This window comes from Typopeltis vanoorti, chromosome 7 (assembly GCF_054136105.1).
Source record: "Typopeltis vanoorti isolate ZY-2024b chromosome 7, IOZ_Tvanoo_1.0, whole genome shotgun sequence".
NCBI lineage: Eukaryota > Metazoa > Arthropoda > Arachnida > Uropygi > Thelyphonidae > Typopeltis > Typopeltis vanoorti.
The window spans coordinates 32,781,191-32,805,384 of record NC_143555.1 but is presented as its reverse complement, the minus strand read 5'-3'; the positions used below and the strand labels follow the sequence as shown (position 1 = coordinate 32,805,384).

At 36.6% G+C, this 24,194-nt stretch overlaps 1 protein-coding gene across 1 annotated transcript in view; it reads left to right on the top strand.

Annotated features, from left to right (window-relative positions):
* The window catches only part of LOC150104569 (2-oxoglutarate dehydrogenase complex component E1-like), a 567,065-nt gene that overhangs the window by 331,755 nt on the left and 211,116 nt on the right, over positions 1-24,194 (top strand). The window contains exon 11 of the mRNA XM_090395786.1: positions 3,995-4,174. Coding sequence (XP_090251912.1) covers positions 3,995-4,174 — 180 coding nt within the window. The remainder of the gene's footprint in view (positions 1-3,994; positions 4,175-24,194) is intronic.

The window sequence follows — 24,194 nt, the reverse complement described above, 5'->3', positions numbered from 1 at the left end:
AAATCTCGAATCTAGGTTCGCATCTCAAAAAGTTCGTATGTCGAGTGGTTCGTAAGTCGAGGTTACACTGTATTAATCTTTATCAAATTGATTGACCTTAACTTTTTTGTTCCATTTTCACATTTTTTTTTTTTTTAAAAACAGCAATATTAATATTCAAGTAACTTGCTTATTAAATGTGTCACTAGCTCTTTGAGGTTACCTCAAATGTTCTTTCCCTATACACATCACTGTTAATGTATTTAAGAAGCAAAGCCATATTCATATAGAATTCCCATCAATAGCATACTACTGGAATAGCAAAATGTTTATCTGTATGTAGAAGCACAAGCTTAAAACTAAAAGTTTTGATGCATCTGATGAAATTGATCTTGTCAGCCTTATCTTGCAACTGCCTGAACACATACATCGTATGAGTGACTGTAATGGTCACAATACTTTGTGGGGTAGTGCCAACACGAATAAACGAGGTCGAATCATTGATGATTTGACCTCATCTATTCATGTTGGCACTACCCCACAGAAGAAACTTTGACAATAATGACCTCTACCTTTTGAATAATAGACTCAATACTTTCTTCCATATACCTACCTGCACATATTCTACAATCGCTTTTAAAATCTGCTTCCCGTTCCGTTCTTTCACTGCTCACGTGGGATGTCGAAGAGAACATATTATGGAAGCGCTCACTTTCCTGATCTTTGCACAGTATCATCACAGAAACCATGTTCCCATGCAGAGATGCCCATGTGGAAAATGGACCAGGATGACTGGACACTTTTCCCCATCTTTGCCTGAGCAAGCTTAAAGTTAATTTTAAGCTTGCTCAGGCTGAATCACATTATGTGAGACATCAATAAAAAACATTCTTCGATCCAGTTTAATTCATCAAGTAATTAAATAAGCAGTGCAAAAATTGTATAGGATAAAATCCAGAAAATGAAAGATAGATGCAGAACATACCATTTATCTACCTTAGACCATAATAGAAGTGTTATTGCTGATCCCAAAGCTATTGCAAGACACCTGGGGAGAAAATTTTGCCAGAATTTCAGCAACAGCTTCATATCCTCCGGAATTTTTTATATTGAAAGAGTAGCAACAGAAACAGCAGCCAAATATTTCTACAAATGTGCTTGAGCCATACAATCACCCATTTGTTAAGGAGGAACTAAAAAAGAATTACTCTCTTGCAGTAGGGCCTGATGACATTCATTATGATAAAGCATCGACCATCATCTTTTATGGATCCTCTTAAATATACAATGGAATACTTGCAGACGAGAGTTTCTAGATTCTTTACATAAGTCAGTTGTTATTGCTATTCCAAAACCAGGAAAGGATTCAAAGCAAGCAAATAATTATCTGCCTACTGCTCTGACCAGCTGTCTTTGTAAGATATTAGAGAACATGGTTAATCTTAGATTTCTCTGGTATTTAGAAAGCAACAATCTTCTCTCCAGTACACAATGTGGCATTCATAAGCATCGTTCAACTTTAGACCATTTGGTCCATTTAGAAACTTGTAAAAGAATCTTGAAACAAGAACATCTGGTTTCAGTTTTCCTTTGACATGGAAAAAGCTTATGACACAGCCTGGAGATATGGCATATTAAAATACCTCCATAACCCAGGTCTCAGAGGACACCTTCCTGTATTTATTAAAACCTTTGTCTGGATGAACTCTCCAGGTCAAAGTTGGAAGTACGCTATCTCGTCCATGTCATCAAGAACAGGGTATTCCCCAAGGCTCTGTCTTAAGCATGACTTTTTGCTATCAAATTTAACTGAGTTAACTCTGAACAGCTTCCCCTCAATATAGACTGTTTGTTGATGACTTCACAATTTACTGTCACTTATGAGGGTAATTGAAAGACAACCTCAGCAAGCAGTTGATCATGTTTCTGTATGGGTTCCATAATTCTCTAGTAATAGGTTCAGGTTTTTGACAGATAAAAGTGCCTGTGTACACTTCTGTAAAAAATGCATTTTTCATCCAGATCCTGAATTAAGGATGTGATAATTGTTATTCCAGTGGTAATAGAAGCCAAGTTCTTTGGACTTATCTTTGACTGAAAACTTACATTCCTTGCAAACATATGTCAACTAAGAGAGAAAAGTGCAAGAGAGCATTGAATCTTCTTCGTACTCCATTTTGTACTGAATAGGGTACAGATCGATCTTCATTGCTTTAACTTTATCATGCACTTATGCATTCAAAGCTGGATTATGGGTCTCAAGTTTGTGGTTCTGCAAGGCAGAATAACCTGCAATTGTTGGAGCTCTTCCATCATTATAAGGGTATATAGATACTACTGGTGCATTTCTCACATCACCTACTCATGGTTAATGAGTAGGGGATGTCGAAACAAATGAACTGGTTCTATCACTTAAATGGAAATAGTTGTCTCTTAATTATGGCCTAAAGGCAAAGTCTCTTCCAGACTATGCTACATGGACTATTATTTTCTCTACATTGGGAAGCTCAATATCACATTATGTCAGACTTCCATATGCTCTTTTGGTATGTGTGTCAGTGTGCAAGTTGTTGACATGAATGTTGACAACCAGCAACCCTCCATGGCAGGTTCGCACTCCATCCTACAGCCTTTCACTTTGTCAACTACAGAAGTTTCATACTCCATCATCTGTCTACCTCCAATTGTTTAATGTGCACAAAACAGCCCACTCTGTTTTATTGCTCATCTATATTGATGGCTCAAGAACTGACATCTGTGTTGGCTATGTTTCCTGACATTACTATCTCCAACCAGATATCATCTGATTGCAGTAATTATGCAACAAGGTTGCATGTCATTCAGATTGCACTTGTGCATATAAAAGAAAATCACTACAGAAAAGTGTGTAATTTATACAGACTCATTGAATTATTTATAGGCTATCTCCTCTTCTATAAATAATCCACATCTGGTGTGTATGAGGTGTTACACCTGTTGTACAAAATGAAAACGTTTAATTTTGATATTCGGTTGTGATGGATTCCCAGCCACATTGGAATTAAGGGGAATGAGACTGCAAATGCAGCTGCTAGATCAGCTCATACTTTCTCCACATACTATTTGAAAGTACTATATACAGACTACAGACAGTTTACAAGATCAAAAGCTAATTGTTCAATGCAGTCATCATTGCAGGAAGCATTGATAAACAAATTGTATGACATCAAGTTTGTAATTAACATTCTAGTCAACATAGAAAGAGAAGAGAGGAAGTTATTCTTGCTGGGATCCACATAATTTAGTCTTCTTATACATTCTTATTTACAAAATAAAGTTAAACAAGGCAGTATCTACATATAAACAAAATTACAGTCAAATGTGTTTGTACAGATTTATTCTTTGTAGAAGGTTAAAAACATCATGCAATCTGTCTGAATCAGATAACATCTGCCCGAGTATATATTGTTTGACCATATAGGTAAAAATTTCATTACTCTCTTGTGTAAAGTGCTGGTGTCTTGTGTAAATACGACTAATAGTAACCTTTGTCCTTGTGTGTTGCTGTAACCTTTGCTGTAATTTTATTTATATATAGATACTGCATTGCTTGGCATGGTTTTTTTATATGCATTTTGTTTACTAAAATGTCTTTGACTATTTATGTACTGTTGTAACATTTGACATTGTGTATTGCTGTAACATTTTGCTGCAGTTTTATTTATATGTAGATACTGCATTGCTTAACTTAATTTTTGTAATCAAATAGTAAATAATATGTATCTTTGCCTATTTATGTTTTGCTGTAACCTTTGCTATGGTGCAGTATGACCTTTGCTGTGCTTGCACCAATAAATCATAAACCAACTAATCAGTTCTCCTTCTGCTTGTCCTCTTTTGTAAAGTCTTTGTGATATATATATTTTTCATCCTATTTAATGATTTCTTAGCATCAGGCAAGATTGTCCATTAAAAAAGGGAAAAAAAACAACAGAATTTTTATTGAATTAAATAATGAATTTGTTTTAATTTTCAGATTGGCTTTACAACTGATCCTCGAGTAGCACGGTCATCACCTTATTGCACGGATGTAGCTCGAGTCGTTAATGCTCCTATTTTTCATGTTAATGCTGATGATCCTGAAGCTGTTGTGCATGTTTGCAATGTTGCAGCCGAATGGAGAGCCAAATTTGGAAAAGATGTAGTCATTGATTTGGTTTGTATGCCTATGTCATTACATGGAAATGTAAATTATTTTCATGAATACTGTTTTATGCCATTTCTTTGAAAATGTGTTTTTTCTTAAATTTCATACTTTATTTTTTTCAGAAAGAGGTACAAGCATATTATTTGATCATTTAGAGATTTATCATTATATCTTTTGAACTTGCTATTCTGCCAATTTAAAATTTTATTTTAGCTCATTATGGTAATCATGATGATGTTATAAAATTTAACCAAAAGTTAGGAAAGTATTTTAGATAATAAAGAGCCTTCAGAGACTTCACAGTATAAATTAATTACCTCATCTTATTATCCACTTTGTAAGATAGTGTTGTAAGTAAACAGTTGTAATTTACTATACTGTAATTTGCTTTTGTGGTAATCACATATTCCATAAAATTTAATCAATCATATAACCTGTGTAGCTACATAAATTGTAGAGCTAACTTGGGCTGTCATATATCCTGCTACTATGTATTCATTTTAATGCCGAATGAAGAGGAAATCGATAGCTGTATGGGACTTAACTGACTGAATTTTATTCTATATTCTCTGAACTGCAGATATATATATATATATATATATATTATGGTACAGCATAGTCAGTTTTCATATTGGTTGGACATTGTCCCCTTAAACAAGACAATTGGAAGAATCATACTGAATAGAATTGAAGGTAGGTATGTTCCATCAACATAACATCAGGGGGAAAGATGGAGTGCTAGCAGATGAATTAGAAATACTATGTCACTAAGATTGGTATCTCTGATACTGAGAAGAACAAATCAAATGAGACTGTTTTAAATAATAAGTATTATTATCATCATCCAAAGACTAATCACATGAGGTCCACACATTAACTGTCATACCTCATCTTGAACACATTCTTATATAGTATTAACTCATTCCACTTATGTGCCACTCTAAGAAAAAAAATCTGATTCTAATGTCCTTTACTAACCACACCCTTACTTAATTTCAGGGACATTCACAGAGGGAGTAAACAAGGGGTCTCCTTGCTCTGTCTCTTATGGGCAGAGTATGATGACACAGTCTTGTCTTGCTCCTCTAGCCAACTGCTAAAAAATTTCATCTGCTTGAATCCTATAAAAACCTTTTCAGTAACTTTAGCATTTCTGTCATATCTCCCCCCCCCCTTTTCTGCCTATCAGCTAACTTCTGCAACTCAACTGTTTGTCTTTGTATGGACATTCCACAGTGCAGTCACCATATCAATCACACACTCTGAATCCTCTCCACTACTTCCTCATCCCAAGAAACCCAGGTGAACAGACAGTAATCCAGATGTGGCCTTACTAAAGCCTTGTAAAGAGGAATAATAAAGTCCTTATGTCTGCTTGTTAATGTGCTCCTCAATAACCAAATAATCCTGTGAGCTATCTTTCCAACTTTTGCAATAGGCCTTCTGAACTTCAATTCGCTTTCCACCAGTAATCCCAAATTGAAAAAATTTGGGGTTAATAATCAATTTCCTTGAGTACAGTTCTGTCATTCTAATATGTAGCTTGTAATATTGTCATCCTAAAATACACACTCTACCAATAATTCTCCGGATACCCCTGTTATTTGAAGTTATGGAGTACTCCAGGTTTGTTAATAACATAAAATTAAAAATAGCTACTTGGAATGTCCGTGAAATCGCAGACAAAATTGACAAGCTAAAACATTGGTATAGCAACAATAACTGAGAAGAAAAAAAAAGAAGGGATCTCATTCTGGAAGATTATGACATGATCTTCTCCGAAGTTCTAGAAGACAAATGGACTTCATCTGGAGTTGCAATTTGGATTAATAAAAAATGGAAAAAAGAAAAATTTGGATTATACTTAGGTATCAGACAGAATAATCAAAGTTAGAATGAAAATTATGAATCAAACATTCAATATTTTCAGAATTTATGCACCAGTAAATGGAAGAGATAGAAGAATTTTATGGAAAACTTCAGGAATACTGAAAGAAATAATAAAAAATGAAGCAACAATCTTGATAGAGATTACAATGCTAGAGTGGGAAGTAACTCAATAACAGGATGCATTGGATCAAAGGGAGAATCAGTAATTAATAACAATGGAATTTTATTAAGAGACTTCTGCATATTTAACAATCTAAAATTCAGCAATACTTTCTCAGGCATAAAAATGTGCATAAGTACACATGGGGAAGCAAGAGGAACTAAATCAATAAAGATTACATTATTATTAACAACAAACTAAATAATAATATCAAGGAGAGAAGAGTTTTTTAGAGGGAGCAAAATTGATATGGTCACATGTTAGTTGAACACATATTTGAATTCATAAAAAGAACCACATACTTCAAAAGAAAAAAAGATAAAGAATCAACATCTAATAGACGGTTTAAAATTCACCTCCTAGAAGGAGAGTGTTAGAAATTTATATAAAAGCAGAATAAGAGAAAATAAAACCAACTACAAACAATATTGAAACTGACTGGAATAATATAAAGGAAACCATACTAAAAGTAGCAGAAGAAAGTTTAGGACAAATCAAGGAAAAACAAAAAATGGCTAAGAACTTTGAAAAGCAATTAATCGAGAGGAAAAAACAGGCTTTTAAATATCTGCAAAGTAAAAACTTTACTGACTAATACAGTATAAGAAACTACGGGCTGAAGTCTGAAAGCTTTCAAGAAGAATATGCAGAAAGATTGGAGTAAATATGTTAAATCATTACAGCAGGATATCACTGGACCACAAAGAACAGGTTTTAAAATTTTCAGGCAACTACAAATGGCAGAAAATAACCAATTAAGAAATAATCTAATTTCCAAAGAAGATTGGATAGAACACTATAAAATATTGTAGAATGAAAAACAAGAAATAGAAAACAGTGACAAAATTGAAGATATCAATATACAGGAAAGTACAGAAGAAATAGTAATGGAAGAATTAGAAAAAGCATTTAAAAAATCAAGAAATAGAAAAATCCCAGGCCTGGATAGAATATGTGTTGAGCTCTTTAAATATGCAGACAATAGCTTAAAAGAAAACCTACTTAAACTCTTGAATAATATTTGGAAATACCAAAGGATCGCAAAAAAATGGGAAACTGGAGTAGTAATAAATATTCACTAAAAAAGTACCCAAGAACAAATGTGGAAATTACATAGGCATTACTCTCCACAGACTCATCGAGGAAGGCCCTAACATCATGTCAAGAACAACTATTCGACATTCACACAGTATCTATCATACCTCACCTTGAACTCATTCACGGTCGTAGTACCCACAACAGACTCTGGCAGCTTATTCCACTCATTCACCACTATCCAAGTAAAAAAACCTAGCTCTAACACTCCTACTAACCACACTCTTGACCAGCTTCCATGTATGGCCCCTAGTCCTCCCACCACCAGTCCTATTCTCAAAAATATCTTCTGGATTAATCTTATAGAAATCCTTCAGTAATTTGAATGTCTCACCCCTTTTCCGCTTATCAACCGATTTTTGCAACCCACAAATCTTCAACCTGTTCTCATAAGGTTCATTCCACAGACCTGCTATCATCTTGGTGACTCGTCTCTGGATCCTCTCCACCTCCTCTCCATCAAGAAGAAACCCTGGCACCCATATCTTGGCACAGTAGTCTAGATGGGTCTTATCAAGGCTCGATACAGAGGAACAATAACTTGTTTGTCTCTGCTTGTTAAAGTATTTTTCAGAAGCCAAGTGATTTGATGAGCTGATTTAGCCACTTTTGCAATGTGCCCCATAAACTTCAATTCCCTATTCACCAACACTCCCAAATCCCTGGCCTCATCAATCTCCTGGAGTACGGTTCCACCAATGTGATATAGTGCTGCTATTCTTTTCACCCCAAAATGCATAACCTTACACTTTGCCACATTAAATTGACATCCTGTGCACTCACAATTGCTCTACCCATATTTGCATCATCAGCAAACAAGTGAACACTTCCTCTCAGATCCTTTCCTATATCATTGATGAACAAATTGAAAAGTAGTGGTCCAAGAACAGAGCCCTGCAGCACACCACTAGTCACAAACCATCTTTTGGACTCAACTCCTGAATAAACCACTCTCTGGTATCTCTCCATCAACCCTCTTATCCATCTCACCAACCCCGTATCCATCCCCATATGCTGCAGTTTACTGATTAGAATTCCATGTGGTATCCTGTCAAAGGCCTTAACAAGGTCCAGTAGAATCACTGTAAACCCATTACCCTTATCCAGTTCAGTGGTCACTGTGTTATAAAACGTGAGCAAGTTACTGAGGCATGATCTACCCTTTACAAAACCATGTTGTCTCCCATACAATATCCCATTTTCATCTATCCAATCCTGTATTATTTTCTTGACTAATTACTCCAAGACCTTGACAACGATTCCTGATATGCTAATCGGTCGAATTTACAACAGCAGTCTTGGAACCTCCTTTATGCAGTGGAACTATTTTCCCCTCTTTCCACCCCCTCGGGACTAACCCAGACACAAGACTCAAATTAAACAAAATGGTCAAGGGTACTGACAATTCTTTAGCAGCCTACTCACCTCCACTTCATTCACCACAATTCCCGTATAATCTGTTGGTTCATTCATTTCTGCAATGTAACCACCTGGATGATATATTCTTGCAAAGTGCTCACTCAGTAATTCTACTATATCAACTGATTCAGTTACCTCCCTACCATCTGCATTCTTTAAAATCATTCTGCCATATACATTTTTTCTTTTACTTGCAACATATCTAAAAAACTGTTTAGGATTCTCTTTTGCCTGCATGGCCAATGTTCTTTCGTAATCTTTTTTGCTTTTCTTACCACACTCGTTACCCTTCTGCCCTGTGCTTTATACTGTTCATGTGCCTGCTGGTCATCTTTCTCCCTAAATTCCCCCCATAGTTGTTTCTTTTTTTTTTTCTACTCAAGCTTAATGGTGTTATTCATCCATTTAATCCCTACTTGATTTATTATTCTCTAGGTATACAGTGAGCCATTGCTTCATGCAAACACTTCTTAACTGCCTCCCATGCACTATCAACTTCTGGCCCTTGCAGTTGTACATACCATTGCACTGAACTAATCAAACTCCTTAGCTTGTCATACTTACCAGCCTGATAATTCCACATGTACTCTGTCTTTATTGTAAATTCCACACCTTTAGCCACCTCCTAACTCAAGACCCTATGATCACTCTCACCAATTGGTGGCAATGTGGTCATATTTGTTACAGCCAATTCCTCAGATGCAATTACTAGGTCAAGCATTATATGTCCCCTAGTATTTTCCATTACATGCTGTCGCAGATAATTATCCCTTAATAACCGCATAAAATCCAATTTCTTCCTCCAGTGTGTCCTCTCCTCACTCCAATCAATGCAACCATAGTTGAAATCTCCCATAATAATTACACTCATTTCTTCTATTTGCTTGTGCATACTATCTCCACCATCTTTTCCATCAACTGGTCTATAGCAGCACCCAATTGTATATTTTGTTCTGCTACCCTCAATCTCACACCAAATGGCCTCAAAGTGCTCTTTTCTCTATCCTGCAGTTCAACTTATATTCTCCTTGGCTGCAGCTCATCAACTATCATCAACAAAACTCCTCCTCCCATTTTATTCTCCCTGTCATTCCTTAACACACTATACCCATCACATTCAATCCCACTAGCTATATCATCTACAGTCAGCCATGTTTCAGTAATGCCAATAATCTGTGGTCTGGAAGTGCCAATCATGGCCAAAAATTTCTTCCTTCTTGTTCCTAATGCTACTAGCATTAGTGTACATGGATTTCAGACCCCCATTAGACCCATCCCTACCTTGATGCCTTATACTAACTCTCCCATTCTGATTTGTTGTCCTTATTTACTCGGGCATATTATACTCATTCATACACTCAACTGCCTCCCTAATTTTGCATATCTACTTCCCCCCCACGCCTTAATAAATCTAATTTCCCTGATTCTGCACATCCCCTTCATTCAACAACACTTTTCAAGTCTCCTTACACCGAATCCATTCAAATGCAAGCCATCCATCCATCTTATATAGATCCTTTTGCCCATTGAACTCACTTCACACGTCCACAAATTCCACACCACTCGTCATACATAACCAACCATAAAATCATTTGCAATTATGGCCCTCCTTTTAAACACTTCACTGTCATATCGCGGCAAAAGACTTATCATCCTAACTCTCTCACTCTTTTCTTTTGCTACCTCAAACAATTCATTCATTTCCTCTTTTTGGATTTGGAAGTGAAACTTGGATTCTAAATCAAAGAAACAGACAAAGACTGGAAGCAGCACAGATGAAGTTTCTAAGACCTCTCCTGGGACGCTCTAGATTTGATAAAAAAGAAAAACACAGAATTAAGAGAACGATTAAATACAAAAAACCTTATACAAGAAATAGAAGAATACCAGTAAAATTGGTTAAACCACGTAGAAAGAATTAATAATAATAGGATTCCTAAACTAGCACTAGAATATAAACCCACAGGAAGAAGAGACCGTGGACGTCCAAGATTAAGATGGAAAGATTAACCTTATCTGCAGAGCAGGAACAGTACATAAAACAGCAAATACCTAAATTTGTTCAGATGGTAACAAAACATTCCAGGTTTATTAATAACATGAAAACCGGTTACAGATTGTAAGAAGCAGTATTTCATTGTAGTAGTTGAATACAGGTGAATGGCAACACAATGTGAACTCAGTGACTTTGAGAGAGGTGTCATTTTGGTCTGTCACATTGGTGGCATGTCCATACTTCCTGCTCAACTTGAGCATCCAAAATCAACGGTTGGTGATGTGATCAACAAATGGAGACATTCTGGCATCACTAGTGCAGGAAAACACCCAGGGAGGTTACCGAAAATGACTGACAGGGTCATGAGGGTGTTAAAACGAGTGGCACATAAAGAAAGCACTGCCAGGATACAAACCGATTTAGGAACAGTTAACTCTCTTGTTGTGTGGTAATGCTAGTGGTGACTATAAAATTAACCATTGTTAGTATTTCTCTCAGAAAATCCCAGTGTTTAATCAAACAATGCAGCAAAAATTAAACTAGATGCAATGTGGAGATCTAACAGTAAGTCTTGGGCAACAAAATAGTTTTCTATAGAGTGGATCCACGAAGTTTGCACCCAGTGTAAAAAACTACCCTGAAAAGAAAAATCTACTTTTGAAAGCAGTTCTTGTGCTGGACAATGCCCCTGCTCACCCCCCCCCCCCCAAGCTTGGAAGATGATTTGGCAAGCAATCCAAACTATAAAAGTCAAATTTCTACCTCCTGATACCACTCCTCTTATCCAACCCATGGATCATCATCATCAAATTCCTGCCATGTACCCTCAAGGGGTGTACAGAATATGATAGTACTACATGAAAAATTTACATCATTACTAACTTCCTATCTACAATTTTCCTCCAAATCAGTCTGTTACTTGTCAAGACTCCAACATTATCAGATCTTATATTTCTATCGTCTAAGGCACTTTGTACCGTATCAATCCACCTATATTTTGGTTTTCCTCTGGGTCATTTTGCTGCCAACCTGGCAGAGAACACTTGTTTTGCTAATCTTTCTTCACCCATTCTGTTTAAGTGACCGTACCACCTGAGATTAGCTCTGCTAACGCATTCCTGGATGTTGACAATGTCAAGTTCTTTCCTAATATCCTCGTTTTTAACGATATTATCATTTATGCCATCTGTTCACACCTATAATCTTTCTCAGGACTCTCATATCTGCGGTCTCTAGTCTTTGGTCAAGTGTTTTACTTCTGACCCAGCTCTCAGATCCATAAGTTAAAACTGGTTTCAACACTGTCTTGTATACAGCTAAATTAGCGTTCCAACTAATTTCTCTCTTATTCTATATGAATTTATTCAATTGACTTCCCACCATACTAGCTTTGCTGATTCTGTTGTCTATTTCTATATTTAATTTACCATCTTCAGTAAAAATTGTGACTAAGTAGCTGAAATGTTTGACTTGTTCCACAGGTTCTCCATTCACAACACAGTTGGCATTTTCAATGATTCTGCCTATTTTCATTGTCTTTGTCTTTTTATTGCTGACCTTCATACCATATCTATTACAACAGCTATTCAATTTAGTCAGAGAATTTTGCAGGCTTGTAGCGGATTTATTTAGAAGTATAACATCATCCGCATAAAGCAAAGAGCTGACATTAACATCTCCAATTTTGATATCATGTTTAATACCACTTTCCTTCATAATGTGATCCATATAGATAATGAATAACAGAGGGGATAATGTACATCCATGTCTCACACCAGATTTAACATTAAACCATCTTCCTGTACTTCCTTCAATTCTAACTGCTGACTTACAACTCAAATAAAGACAAAGTATTGCTTGATATAATGTCCCATTGACACCATATAACTGCAGCGTATTGAATTGCTTCTCTCTTGGCACCTTGTCATATGCCTTTTCCAAATCGACAAAACTTAAATACAGATCTTTGTTATATTCCCATGCTTTCTCGACTATTTGTTGTAAAGTGAAGATCTGATTCTGACAGCTTCTATTTGGCCTGAATCCAGCTTGTTCTTCACCAAGCTTTTCTTCCACAATTCTTCTCAACCGGTTCTCAAGTATACTTGCATAGATCTTGCCAGGAACACTGAGTAGGGAAATGCCTCTGCAATTCTCACATGCAGTTTTATTTCCCTTTTTATATATGGTACTATGAGAGCTCTACTCTAATCATCGGGAATTCGTCCCTCTGTCCAGGCTTTCTGAACTATGCAGTACAGCCACTTTAAGACTCTTATACCACCATATTTTAGCATTTCTAGTCGAATATCGTCTACTCCTGCTGCCCTTTCCACATTTCAAGCCTTTGATGGCTTTTTCTACTTCAAGTATGGATATGTATTCCTGACTGCATGCCTGGTCAGTGTTTTTTACCACTGTGCTGTCATCACTGCTTCTTTCATTTAGCAGTTTTTCAAAGTAATTACTCCATACTTCAAGGATATCTTTTTCTCACGTTTTCATGTCACCTTTATCATCTCTAACTCCTTTTACAGCACACTTTCCCCCATTCCTAAGCTTCTTCTTCAACAACCTCCAGAATACTTTGTCACCTTCTTGATATTTATTTTCTATATTCTTGTCAAAGTCCTCCCATGATTTTATTTAGCTAGTTTTACACAGTGTTTAGCATCTTGTATTTGTCTCTATATTCTCTAAGAGCACAAGCTGACTTATTTGACAGGAACTTTTGATATGCTTTCTTCTTTTCCTTCACTGCCTCTTTAACTTCCTGTGTCCACCAGGGAGTTCTGATGTTTTTATCCTTAAAGACAACCTACCAAATGTCTCTCTGGCTGAATCAATCAATGTTTTCTTCAGAGTTTGCCACTGAATCTCCAAGGTTTGATTCCCGTTCTCAAACTCTTTCATTTTTTCTTCAATAATCTTTGTGTATTTTAGTCTATAGTTCACATCTGAAAGCTGCTCAACTTTTATTCACTTTAATACTTTCTTACGTGTTATTCTTTTCAATATGAAATTCAATTTTATCCTGCTAAATAGTGATCACTTCCAATTTCAAATTCTCTGTACACTTTGGTGTCCTGCACTAGGGAGAAAGCATCACTATCAACAATAACATAGTCAATGAGACTTTTCTTATTCCTTGCCTCTTCTCTCCATGTGAATTTGTGAACATTTTTATGTTGGAACATGGTGTTAGTAATAACCAGTCCATGTCCTGAACAGAAATCCAACAGATATTTGCCATTATTATTATCTTTGCTCTTTTCTCCAAATTTTTCCAAAATATTTTTGTATGTCTCACAATCATTTCCTACTCTGCTATTTAGATCCCCAACAAGGATCAACTTTTCATTTTTCATTGTGTCAGTTGCTTTTTCTAAAGCCTCAAAAAATTCCTCCACTTCTACCTTAGTAGAACTTTCTGTGGGACCATAGGCACAAATAAGTCTCATTGTCCAGTTCCCTATTCTCATATTTGCCCACATTACTCTACTTGAGACTGACTGCCATTCAAGAAGATTAGCCTCGTATTTTGTGTTGAATACTATGGCTACTCCTTCTTTTCCTTGATTGTTATTGCCTGAATATAACATTTTGTATTTATTGCTCAGAAAGATCTCATCAGTTTTGGTCTTTTTTGTTTCAGTCACCTCTATTATGTCGATCTGGTACTTATCTAATTCCTCAGCTAGCTCCATTTCTTTGCCATTCAGGCTTCTTATGTTGATAGTACTGATCTTAACTCTGGTGATGGTGAGTTTAGGTTTGTTTTCAGATTTGTTCCAGTAGCGGACTTTTTGCTGTTCGCCCTGGTTCCCTGGCGAAAACAACGGGTTCCTTGTTTAACTGGGTGACGCCCCAGCCGGAATGAAATTTTGTCATGTTGTACCATCATTTTTTATTTTGGTTTAACCAATAAGAATACAATTTGGTCAGCTAAATCCCAAGTTGCCAGCCCATCCTCGTTCGTTCAATATCCAATTAGATACCCAACAGGGTGCACCACGAGAAGGTGAGGATTGGACATTAGATCAGAAACCCTGGTCGGTTCTCCGCATTCCTTTAAGGGCTATGTGGAGGTCTCCTCTCAGTTATACAGCTTTGACCCAGGTCATTTCCAATTTCAAATAACTTTATACAAAGGCTTTGTTTCAGAAGTGCTTCATAGTGACATCTGACACCTAACTGACCCTCGGGAACTTTTGGAAAAAGCTCTTTAACTTCTTGCATTCTTTGAGGCTTATAAATAAAGCATGGGGTGGGGTCTTTGAAAACTATGAACTGAGCCCGGAAAAAATTGTGGCCTGACGGGCAGGCACAGATTTTGAAGGTTTTCTTGCAGAGCCAGCAGAATCTGTACTAGATAAAATTGTGTGTCCGGGCAGAACCATGGGATTAGAACCGGACAGTGCTGATGTAGAGAGTTGGAAGATCATCAAAGAGAGCTCACAACTGAGGAACTGAAAGATCTGTAAAAGTAGCAGCATGAGGAAGTTGTTAAGGAACTTTTTTTCAGAGGAGGAGGGGGGTCCAGTAAGCAAACCATTTCCACCGCTGAGATTAAAGAACTGTGCTTTCATTGGGAAAAAAATCCAAATCACTGTAGAAAAATGGCATCCTGATCTAAAATGTGCAATGATATTAATTATAATATCATTGCACATTTTAGAAAAATTTTAAGAAAAAGACAAACCCATGCAACTCTAGATAAGTTTGTAATCAAAGCTGAAGAATCACTATCTAGTTCACCCACAAAAAAGACAGAAAAGAGCAGTGACACTTGATATATATCTTCAGTAAAGGTAAGGTTTATGTTATATTCTTATTTTTATTTTATTTTTTTATTTTAATTATGATAAAAGATGAAAAATTTTCATATGGAACAGATTAATTTATTTTACATTAATTACTATGGAAAAACAATTTCACATTAAGAACTTTTCATTATATGAACAGCCTTCTGGAATGAATTAAGTTCATAAAATGAGGTTTGACTGTATATACATATATACATGTTTAGATATGGCTGTATTTAAAAATCGTATCAAAATGCAAATTATCCATGTCTCACTTTAGTATTTCTCAGTGATAATGTAATCTCACCACAAAGCATAAACCCTTTGTGCACCTCGCATAAACGGCACATATGATGCATAGCTATTGTTCATCTGGCCTTTATGCTTACCATATTTAAACTTACTTTAGTTGATAAATTAAAGTATTCAAAGTTATCCAGAGAGGCATGTGGTGAGGTTGTCTGTAAGGATAAAAAAATCAGAACTCCCTGGTGGACACGGGAAGTTAAAGAGGCAGTGAAGGAAAAGAAAAAAGCATATCAAATGTTCCTGTCAAATTAGTCAGCTTGTGCTCTTAGAGAATATAGAGGCAAATGCAAGAATGCTAAACACTGTGTCAGACTAGGTAAACAAAAGTCATTGGAGGACTTTGGCAAGAATATAGAAAATAAATATCAAGAAGGTGGCAAAATATTCTGGAGGTTGTTGGAGAAGCTTAGGAATAGAGGAAAGAGTGCTGTAAAAGGAATTAGAGATGATAAAAGTGACATGAAAACTGGAGAAAAAGATATCCTTGAAGTATGGAGTAATTACTTTGAAAAACTGCTAAATGAAAGAAGCAGTGATGACAGCACAGTGGTAAAAAACACTGACCAGGCATGCAGTCAGGAATACATATCCATACTTGAAGTAGAAAAAGCCATCAAAGGCTTGAAATGTGGAAAGGCATCCGGAGTAGATGATATTTGACCAGAAATGCTGAAGTATGGTGGTATAAGAGTCTTACAGTGGCTGCACTGCATAGTTCAGAAAGCCTGGACAGAGGGACGAATTCCCGATGATTAGAGTAGAGCACTCATAGTACCCATATATAAAAAGGGAAATAAAACTGCATGTGAGAATTACAGAGGTATTTCCCTACTGAGTGTTCCTGGCAAGATCTATGCAAGTATACTTGTGAAATGGTTGAGAAGAATTGTGGACGAAAAGCTTGTTGAAGAACAAGCTGGATTCAGGCCAAATAGAGGCTGTCAGGATCAGAGCTTCACTTTACGACAAATAGTCGAGAAAGCATGGGAATATAACAAAGATCTGTATTTAAGTTTTGTCGACTTGGAAAGGCGTATGATAAGGTGCCAAGAGAGAAGCTATTCAATACGCTACAGTTATATGGTGTCAATGGGGCATTATATCAAGCAATACTTAGTCTTTATTTGAGTTGTAAGTCAGCAGTTAGAATTGAAGGAAGTACAGGAAGATGGTTTAATGTTAAATCTGGTGTGAGACAAGGATGTACATTATCCCCTCTGTTATTCATTATCTATATGGATCACATTATGAAGGAAAGTGGTATTAAACATGATATCAAAATTGGAGATGTTAATGTCAGCTCTTTGCTTTATGTGGATGATGTTATACTTCTAAATAAATCCGTTATACTTCTAAATAAAGCCTGCAAAATTCTCTGACTAAATTGAATAGCTGTTGTAATAGATATGGTATGAAGGTCAGCAATAAAAAGACAAAGACAATGAAAATAGGCAGAATCATTGAAAATGTCAACTGTGTTGTGAATGGAGAACCTGTGGAACAAGTGAAACATTTCAGTTATTTAGGCACGATGTTTACTGAAGATGGTAAATTAAATATATAAATAGACAACAAAATTAGCAAAGCTTTTATGTTGGGAAGTCAATTGAATAAATTCATATGGAATAAGAGAGAAATTAATCAGAACACTAAGTTAGCTGTATACAAGACAGTGTTGAAACCAGTTTTAACTTATGGACCTGAGAGCTGGGTCAGAAGTAAAACACTTGACCAAAGACTAGAGACCACAGATATGAGAGTCCTGAGAAAGATTATAGGTGTGAACATATGGCATCAATGGCAGTATCATATTAAAAACTAAGATATTAGGAAAGAACTTGACATTGTCAGCATCCAGGAATGCGTTAGCACAGCCAATCTCAGGTGGTATGGTCACTTAAACAGAATGGGCGAGGAAAGATTAGCAAAACAAGTGTTCTCTGCCAGGTTGGCAGCAAAACGACCCAGAGGAAGACCAAGATATAGGTGGATTGATACGGTACAAAGTGCCTTAGACGATAGAAATATAAGATCTGATAATGTTGGAGTCTTGACAAGTAACAGACTGATTTGCAGGAAAATTGTAGATAGGAAATTAATAATGATGTAATTTTTTTCATGTAGTACTATCATATCCTGTACACCCCTTGAGGGTACGTAGCAGGAATTTGATGATGATGATGAAGTTATCCTACAATTAATTGCATTGGACTAATTAAGATGAGAGCTGTGCCCTCTCTGAACTTTCATACATCAATAAAAATGCAATCATATGGTCAAATTGATGTGAATTTGTAGCACAGATTGCATAAGCTACATGACAGCAAACCCAACCTAAGTGGAAATACTAGTGGTGGAGACAGAGTTGTAGAGCAGGTGCCCTCCCTCGATGAGTCTTTGGACTCCCTGGAGACATCAATTAATAATAATAAATGTGCATGTGATGCCACTGATATGTGTATACACACACACACTCACAATGGGGCAGGGGGTAGCTGAGTAGTTCTGATAAATACTCAGAACAAAAATGATATTTTCTGATGAGACTCTTTTCGAAGAGGAATGCAAATGATACAGCTGCTTTGTAACAAGTTTATAACAATTCTCGGGGGATATATGGAATAATGTGTAAGTTACATGGTTTTTCCTCAATTCATTCATGGTGATTATTAGAACTTCTCCTCCCCTCCCCCTCTTATATATTAAGCAAAATCCCTAATGTCCAAATGCATTAAGCTTGCCCTTCTAGTCCCTTTTGAAAGCTGGTGGACAAAACCTTTCTACTATGGTACCACCTCTCTCTTTCTCTCTCTCATCGTGATGGAAAAATTCATCCTTTCCTTCATGGTTACATGATTACCATGTAACCATGAAGGAAAGGATGGTAGTATCTTGTAAAGAAAGGAAAACCTCTTGGTATCAGTTTCTCTTCTGAAAACTGATAACAAACTGATCTTGCACAAACCACTCTCAATATGCCTTTTCTGATCTTTCATGAAAAGAATATCAGAAAAATACTTAATAGTACTGGTAAGTCCTATTGCCCAGATAAGTATCCCTCCCGTTGTACTAAGTGCTTATGCTCTAGAACTAACACTCATCCTGCATCAGCTTTAACACATTTGCTCTGGGCAGCACCTGTACCTGCATAAACCACTAGAAGGAACTGACTTTACCATGTGCATTTTCACAAAGCTTATACAGTTGCAACTTTTTGGTAGAATTTTATTTATAAAATTAGCAATTTTGAAATGTCTTAATGATATTGAAAATCTGAGATACAGTTTGAACTGACACACACACGTGTCTTTAGAAAATTTGCTTTACATAAATTGTGAGTTTTCTCTATCAAATGACTGCATTATAAATAGCTGTTACATCTATTTTACAAGTGAAATTTTGAAAGAGAATTTTAGGCAAATGTGTTTGGTCATACTCTGTTTGGAGTTCCCGAGCACGGTCTTTGTTTTCTGGTCATTGGACATTCATTTGCTTACCATACCTGTATGGGGGGTGGGTGGGGAACTCTAATGCTGAATCCTACTCCATCTGAAAACCAACACCTCTTCATCCTGTTTATCAGGGGCCTCAACAATCTTCAACCAGGTACAGAAACCATAGAATCATCAATGAAAAGCAAAGTAAAATACAAAAACATGAGATGCTGCAACAAATACACCACTGTTCCCAATTATATACTCACCCTTCTTCATCCAGAAGGGTTGGCAGGAACTCCAAAAATAAAAATAAAGAAACTGCATTCAGGAGATATTCTTATTGAAGCATCTACACTAGCATAATCAGAATAATTACAGTCCGATTACAGTCATCTCCCACAAAACTTTAAACTTTTCTAGAGCCTGTGACATCTGGGTGGGACTTGATTTTCCATTGAGATATATTCTCCAAACTCTACCATCTCTGCCCAATTTGACAATAAAGAACATTAAAATAAAGACTATAATGGCAAAACACCAAACTGCTCTAACTATGAGGTAGAAGGATGAAAAGGAGATATAAAAGTAAAAAACAGAGCATTGCATCACATACCAGGAAGCGAAGAAGCAGTATACCACCACAATAGCAACAACATATGCTAAACCTTCTTATGCTGACAAGGCAACTCCAGAAGAAAGTTTCAGTTGGGATGTTGATCCTGACTTGCAACTATGACATTCCTGACAGTTAGGATTTGCTCACAATCTCCTTTGAGTGAATGAAAGAGAGAAATCATTATGAACTCATGCTTTGAAGATATGCCAAAAAAGGTCCTACTCCATGAAAATCCTCTTATTAAAAAAAATATTGGAATGTGCACCATAGAGGATCAAAGATATGCCTCCAGATCCTTTATTAGATGGCCCATCAACAGACAGCATGGATACTGAGTGCTCTAGTGAGAATTTGCTGAAGTCTTAGATTTTTTCCAGAAGAAGAAGAAATAATGAATACTGGCTGTTCACAATTCTCCAAAAAGGAAAAAAAAAATCCATTACTAATGAAAACTAAACTACCCATCATAGGAAGCTAGATGATACCAGTAAAAAATAAATAATGGAAACATTCCTACAATGGAATTGTCATGGATTCTGACAAAACATAGACAACATCAACACTCTCTCTCTTGCAGAAATGTAAACCAATATGCTTCTGCCTGCAGGAAACATACTTGAAATCGAGTGATGATCCATTTCTACATAACATTACTATTATTTATAAGGACATGACAGAGGATGGACCTACCCATGGAAGAGTCGCTATATCTTTCCAATAAATCCAGATTAACATCAATGTAGAAGTAGTTGCTATAAGACTCTCTGTCAAAAATAAAAACAAGGATGTTGCCACTATTTCCCTCCTGCTGCAGATTTTTCACAGGATTACCTTGATGATTTTGTATTGTAGTTACCATCACTCTTACTTTTGATGGGGGATTTAAATGGACTTAACACTCTGTAGGGTAGTTCCCGAACAAACATCAGAAAAAGAATTCTTGAGCATATGCTTGACAACAATCTCTCCCTCTTTAAATACAGGAAGCAACACTTTTTTCCATATGCTTATCCTAACATTCACTGCCCCTGACTTAACTATCTGCTCACTCTCTCTTTTCCCACTGCTTAAGTGGGAAACCGATGACAACCTATTTGGAATGATCACTTTCTCATGATATCCATTCTTCATGGGCAACCATGTACTACATCACAAATATCATGATGAAAAATTGAGCATGCTGACTGGTACATCATTACCTCATTAGCAGCTTTTGATTCTGAAATAGTCAGTTCATCTCCTATCAGTAATGCAGTGAAGAATCTAAAGGAGTGTATTATAGCAGCAGCCACAACTGCAATTCCTAAAGCATCTAGTTGGTTCCCACATTCTCCTAAGCCATAGAAGCCCAGAAGAAAGCTTTCAGTATTTTCCACAGATACCCTACAACAACAAACCTAACTGCTTTCATTTGAACTTCAGTCCAAGCTAGACACAGGCATCAGAGCCAAAAGGAATCCTGCATCCAATTTACTTTTTTTATATCAAAATCCATCGACAGCAAAAAAGTGTGGGAAGAAATCTGGAAAATGAAAGGCAGATATACCACCCACTAGCTCTCTTTCCTTGAGCACAATAGTTGCTCAGTTGCTGATCCAAATTGCTGACACACTTAGGGAGACTTTTGCAAAAACATCATCAACATCTTCTTATCCCTGCAAGTTTCTTGTCCAAAAATGCAAAGCAGAAAAGTAGAAAATCCATTTTTTTCTTCGAATGGCAATAAAAGAAGAATACAACAGATCATTTATCAAAGAAGAAATGAAGTCTGCTTTGCTTAAATGTCATCCAACTGCATCTTTGCAACAGAATTTTCTGTGAGAGTATATTTATAGATATGTAGCAAAAGGTAATTATAATTGCCTTTCCTAAGCTAGGAAAGGCAATTATACAAGCAACTTGTTAGAGCAATTTGATAGCAGTTATTTGGGAAGGATCCAAAATTCCCAAATAACTGCTATCAAATTGCTCTAACAAGTTGCTTGTACAAGATTTGGGGAAAAAAAATTGTTAACTCTTGCTTCTATGGTTTCTGGAGAGAAACAAACCATTTTTTCAGAACACAAACTGGCTTCCTAAAATATAATTCTACCACTGATAATTTTGTTCGGCTGGAGCCACCCATTACCTTCCTACAACGCAAGCATCTAGTTTCAGTTTTCTTCAATATGGAAAAAGCATGTGACACTACTTGGAGATTTGGAATACTGAAAGACAGTTTTGGTCTTAGATGGAATCTCCCTCTTTTTATCAAAAACTTACCTTACCGAACTTTTCAAATCTGAGTGGAAACTGTCCTCTCCTGCCCCTATAACCAAGAAGAGGGAGTTCCACAAGTTTCCTTGTTAAGTGTTACACATTTTGCAATCAAGGTCAATTCAATAACAGAACAATTTCCTCCAGTAGTAAGGAACAGTTTATATGTGGATGACTTGACCATCTTGTGTCACAAAAAGACAGCTGTAGCAAGCCTTTGACCGTCTCTCAAAATGGGCACTTTTAAATGATTTCAGATTTTCACAGCAAAAGACTGTGTGTGTGTGTGTGTGTGTGTGTGTGTGTGTGTGTGTGTGTGTGTGTGTGTGTGTGTGTGTTTCCATAAATGTGGTCTTCATCCTGAACCAGAAGCCAAGTTCTTGGGACTGATATTTGACAGTAAACTTAATTTCCTTGCTCAACATGTGTCAGTTATGAGATAAGTGCTGTAAAGCAATGAACATTCTGTTGAAAGTTTTTTCCACTTGGTTATATTATAAATTAAAGATGCCAAGAAATTATATTCTTGGTTTCATCCTTTATCATCCTTATTTCATTATCATCCTTTATCATCCTATTTCATCCTTTCATCCTTAAGTTTGCACGCGTGAAGTTTACTTAATGCACAAACTTTGCTTACGCTTGGATAAAGAATAAAACCAAGAATATAATTTCTTGGCATCTTTAATTTATAATGAATGTTATATACACCCTAGTATTAATCTTTCACCCTCTGGGATGCTGACATGTTCTTTGCTTCATTTGTATGTGGCATTGATAAGATCAGAACTTGACTATTGGTTACAAGGCTATGCTTCTTCCAGGGAGAGTATCCTTTGATGGTTAGACTCTGTACACCATCAAGCCATCAGAATTGCACTGGAGCATTTCACATATCACCTAATCCTAGTCTGTACGTCAAGGCAAATAAACCACCTTTATCTCTCTGACACCAACAGCTGTCTCCAGTACATACATGTTACTAAAATAAAATTCCCTGCCGGAGCAGGGATTTTATTTTAGTAACATGTATGTACCCACATTTATTATTATTTGTGACACCTCTAAGGAGTCTGAAGACTCATCGCGGGAGGACACCCACTGTACAACTCTCCGTCTCCACTACTACCAATCACCTACATCAGTGCCATCTACTGCCCAAGACCACCACCACAGCTAGTATTTTTTGTCTGTAAATTGCATGTGTTCTGAAGGGCCGATTTGTCTGTATGTGAGATGAAAAAACCCTGCTACCTCCGTATGAGATTGGCTAACTCCCCTTCAATTGAAAAAGTTCCATTTCCAACTATCTTTCAGCCACAATGCAAAAATCTCTATAACACTCAACAGACCTCCCATAAAACCCTTTGCTTTGAGGATAAAAACTCTCCTACAAGTTCTAGAAATAGCGATTGACAACTTAGCTCAAACACCACCACACTCACTTCCACTGTGGTAATCATACCTACCGACATGTAGCTTTTCTTCAGCAGGCCACCGAAATTTTCTGCCTCTACTGTCATCTACCACACCTCATAGAACTGAATACTTTGATCTTGTGTCTGTCTGCACAGATGGCTCAAAATCAGAGGACCTAGTGGGATTTTCTGCTGTCGTTTTAGAAAACATGATATCTGCACAAATCCCACTAGAATGTAATACTTTACAGCAGAGCTGTATGCTATAGAGGTTGCATTAAAATACATCAGATTCCACTTCTACCAAAGGTGCATAATATATGCAGACACACAAAGTTCTCCTCAGGCAATAAGAAGTCTAGAGCTACAGCAACATCCGATGATCTCTTCAATTTAGTACTTACTCTTTCAGCTATGAAAGCTGCACTTTGATGTACACTTCTGTTGGATTCTAAGCCATTTTGGAATTAAGAGAAACAAGGCTGCAGATACTGCAGCAAGGTCATCTGTTTTTCTCAAACATCTACCATCTGCCTATACTGGAGGCCAGCAAAGTGGTCGATATCAATCCATGGGGGTCGATGTGGCTATCCACGTTCTCCCCGATGAAGACTTCTAGAACAGAGAT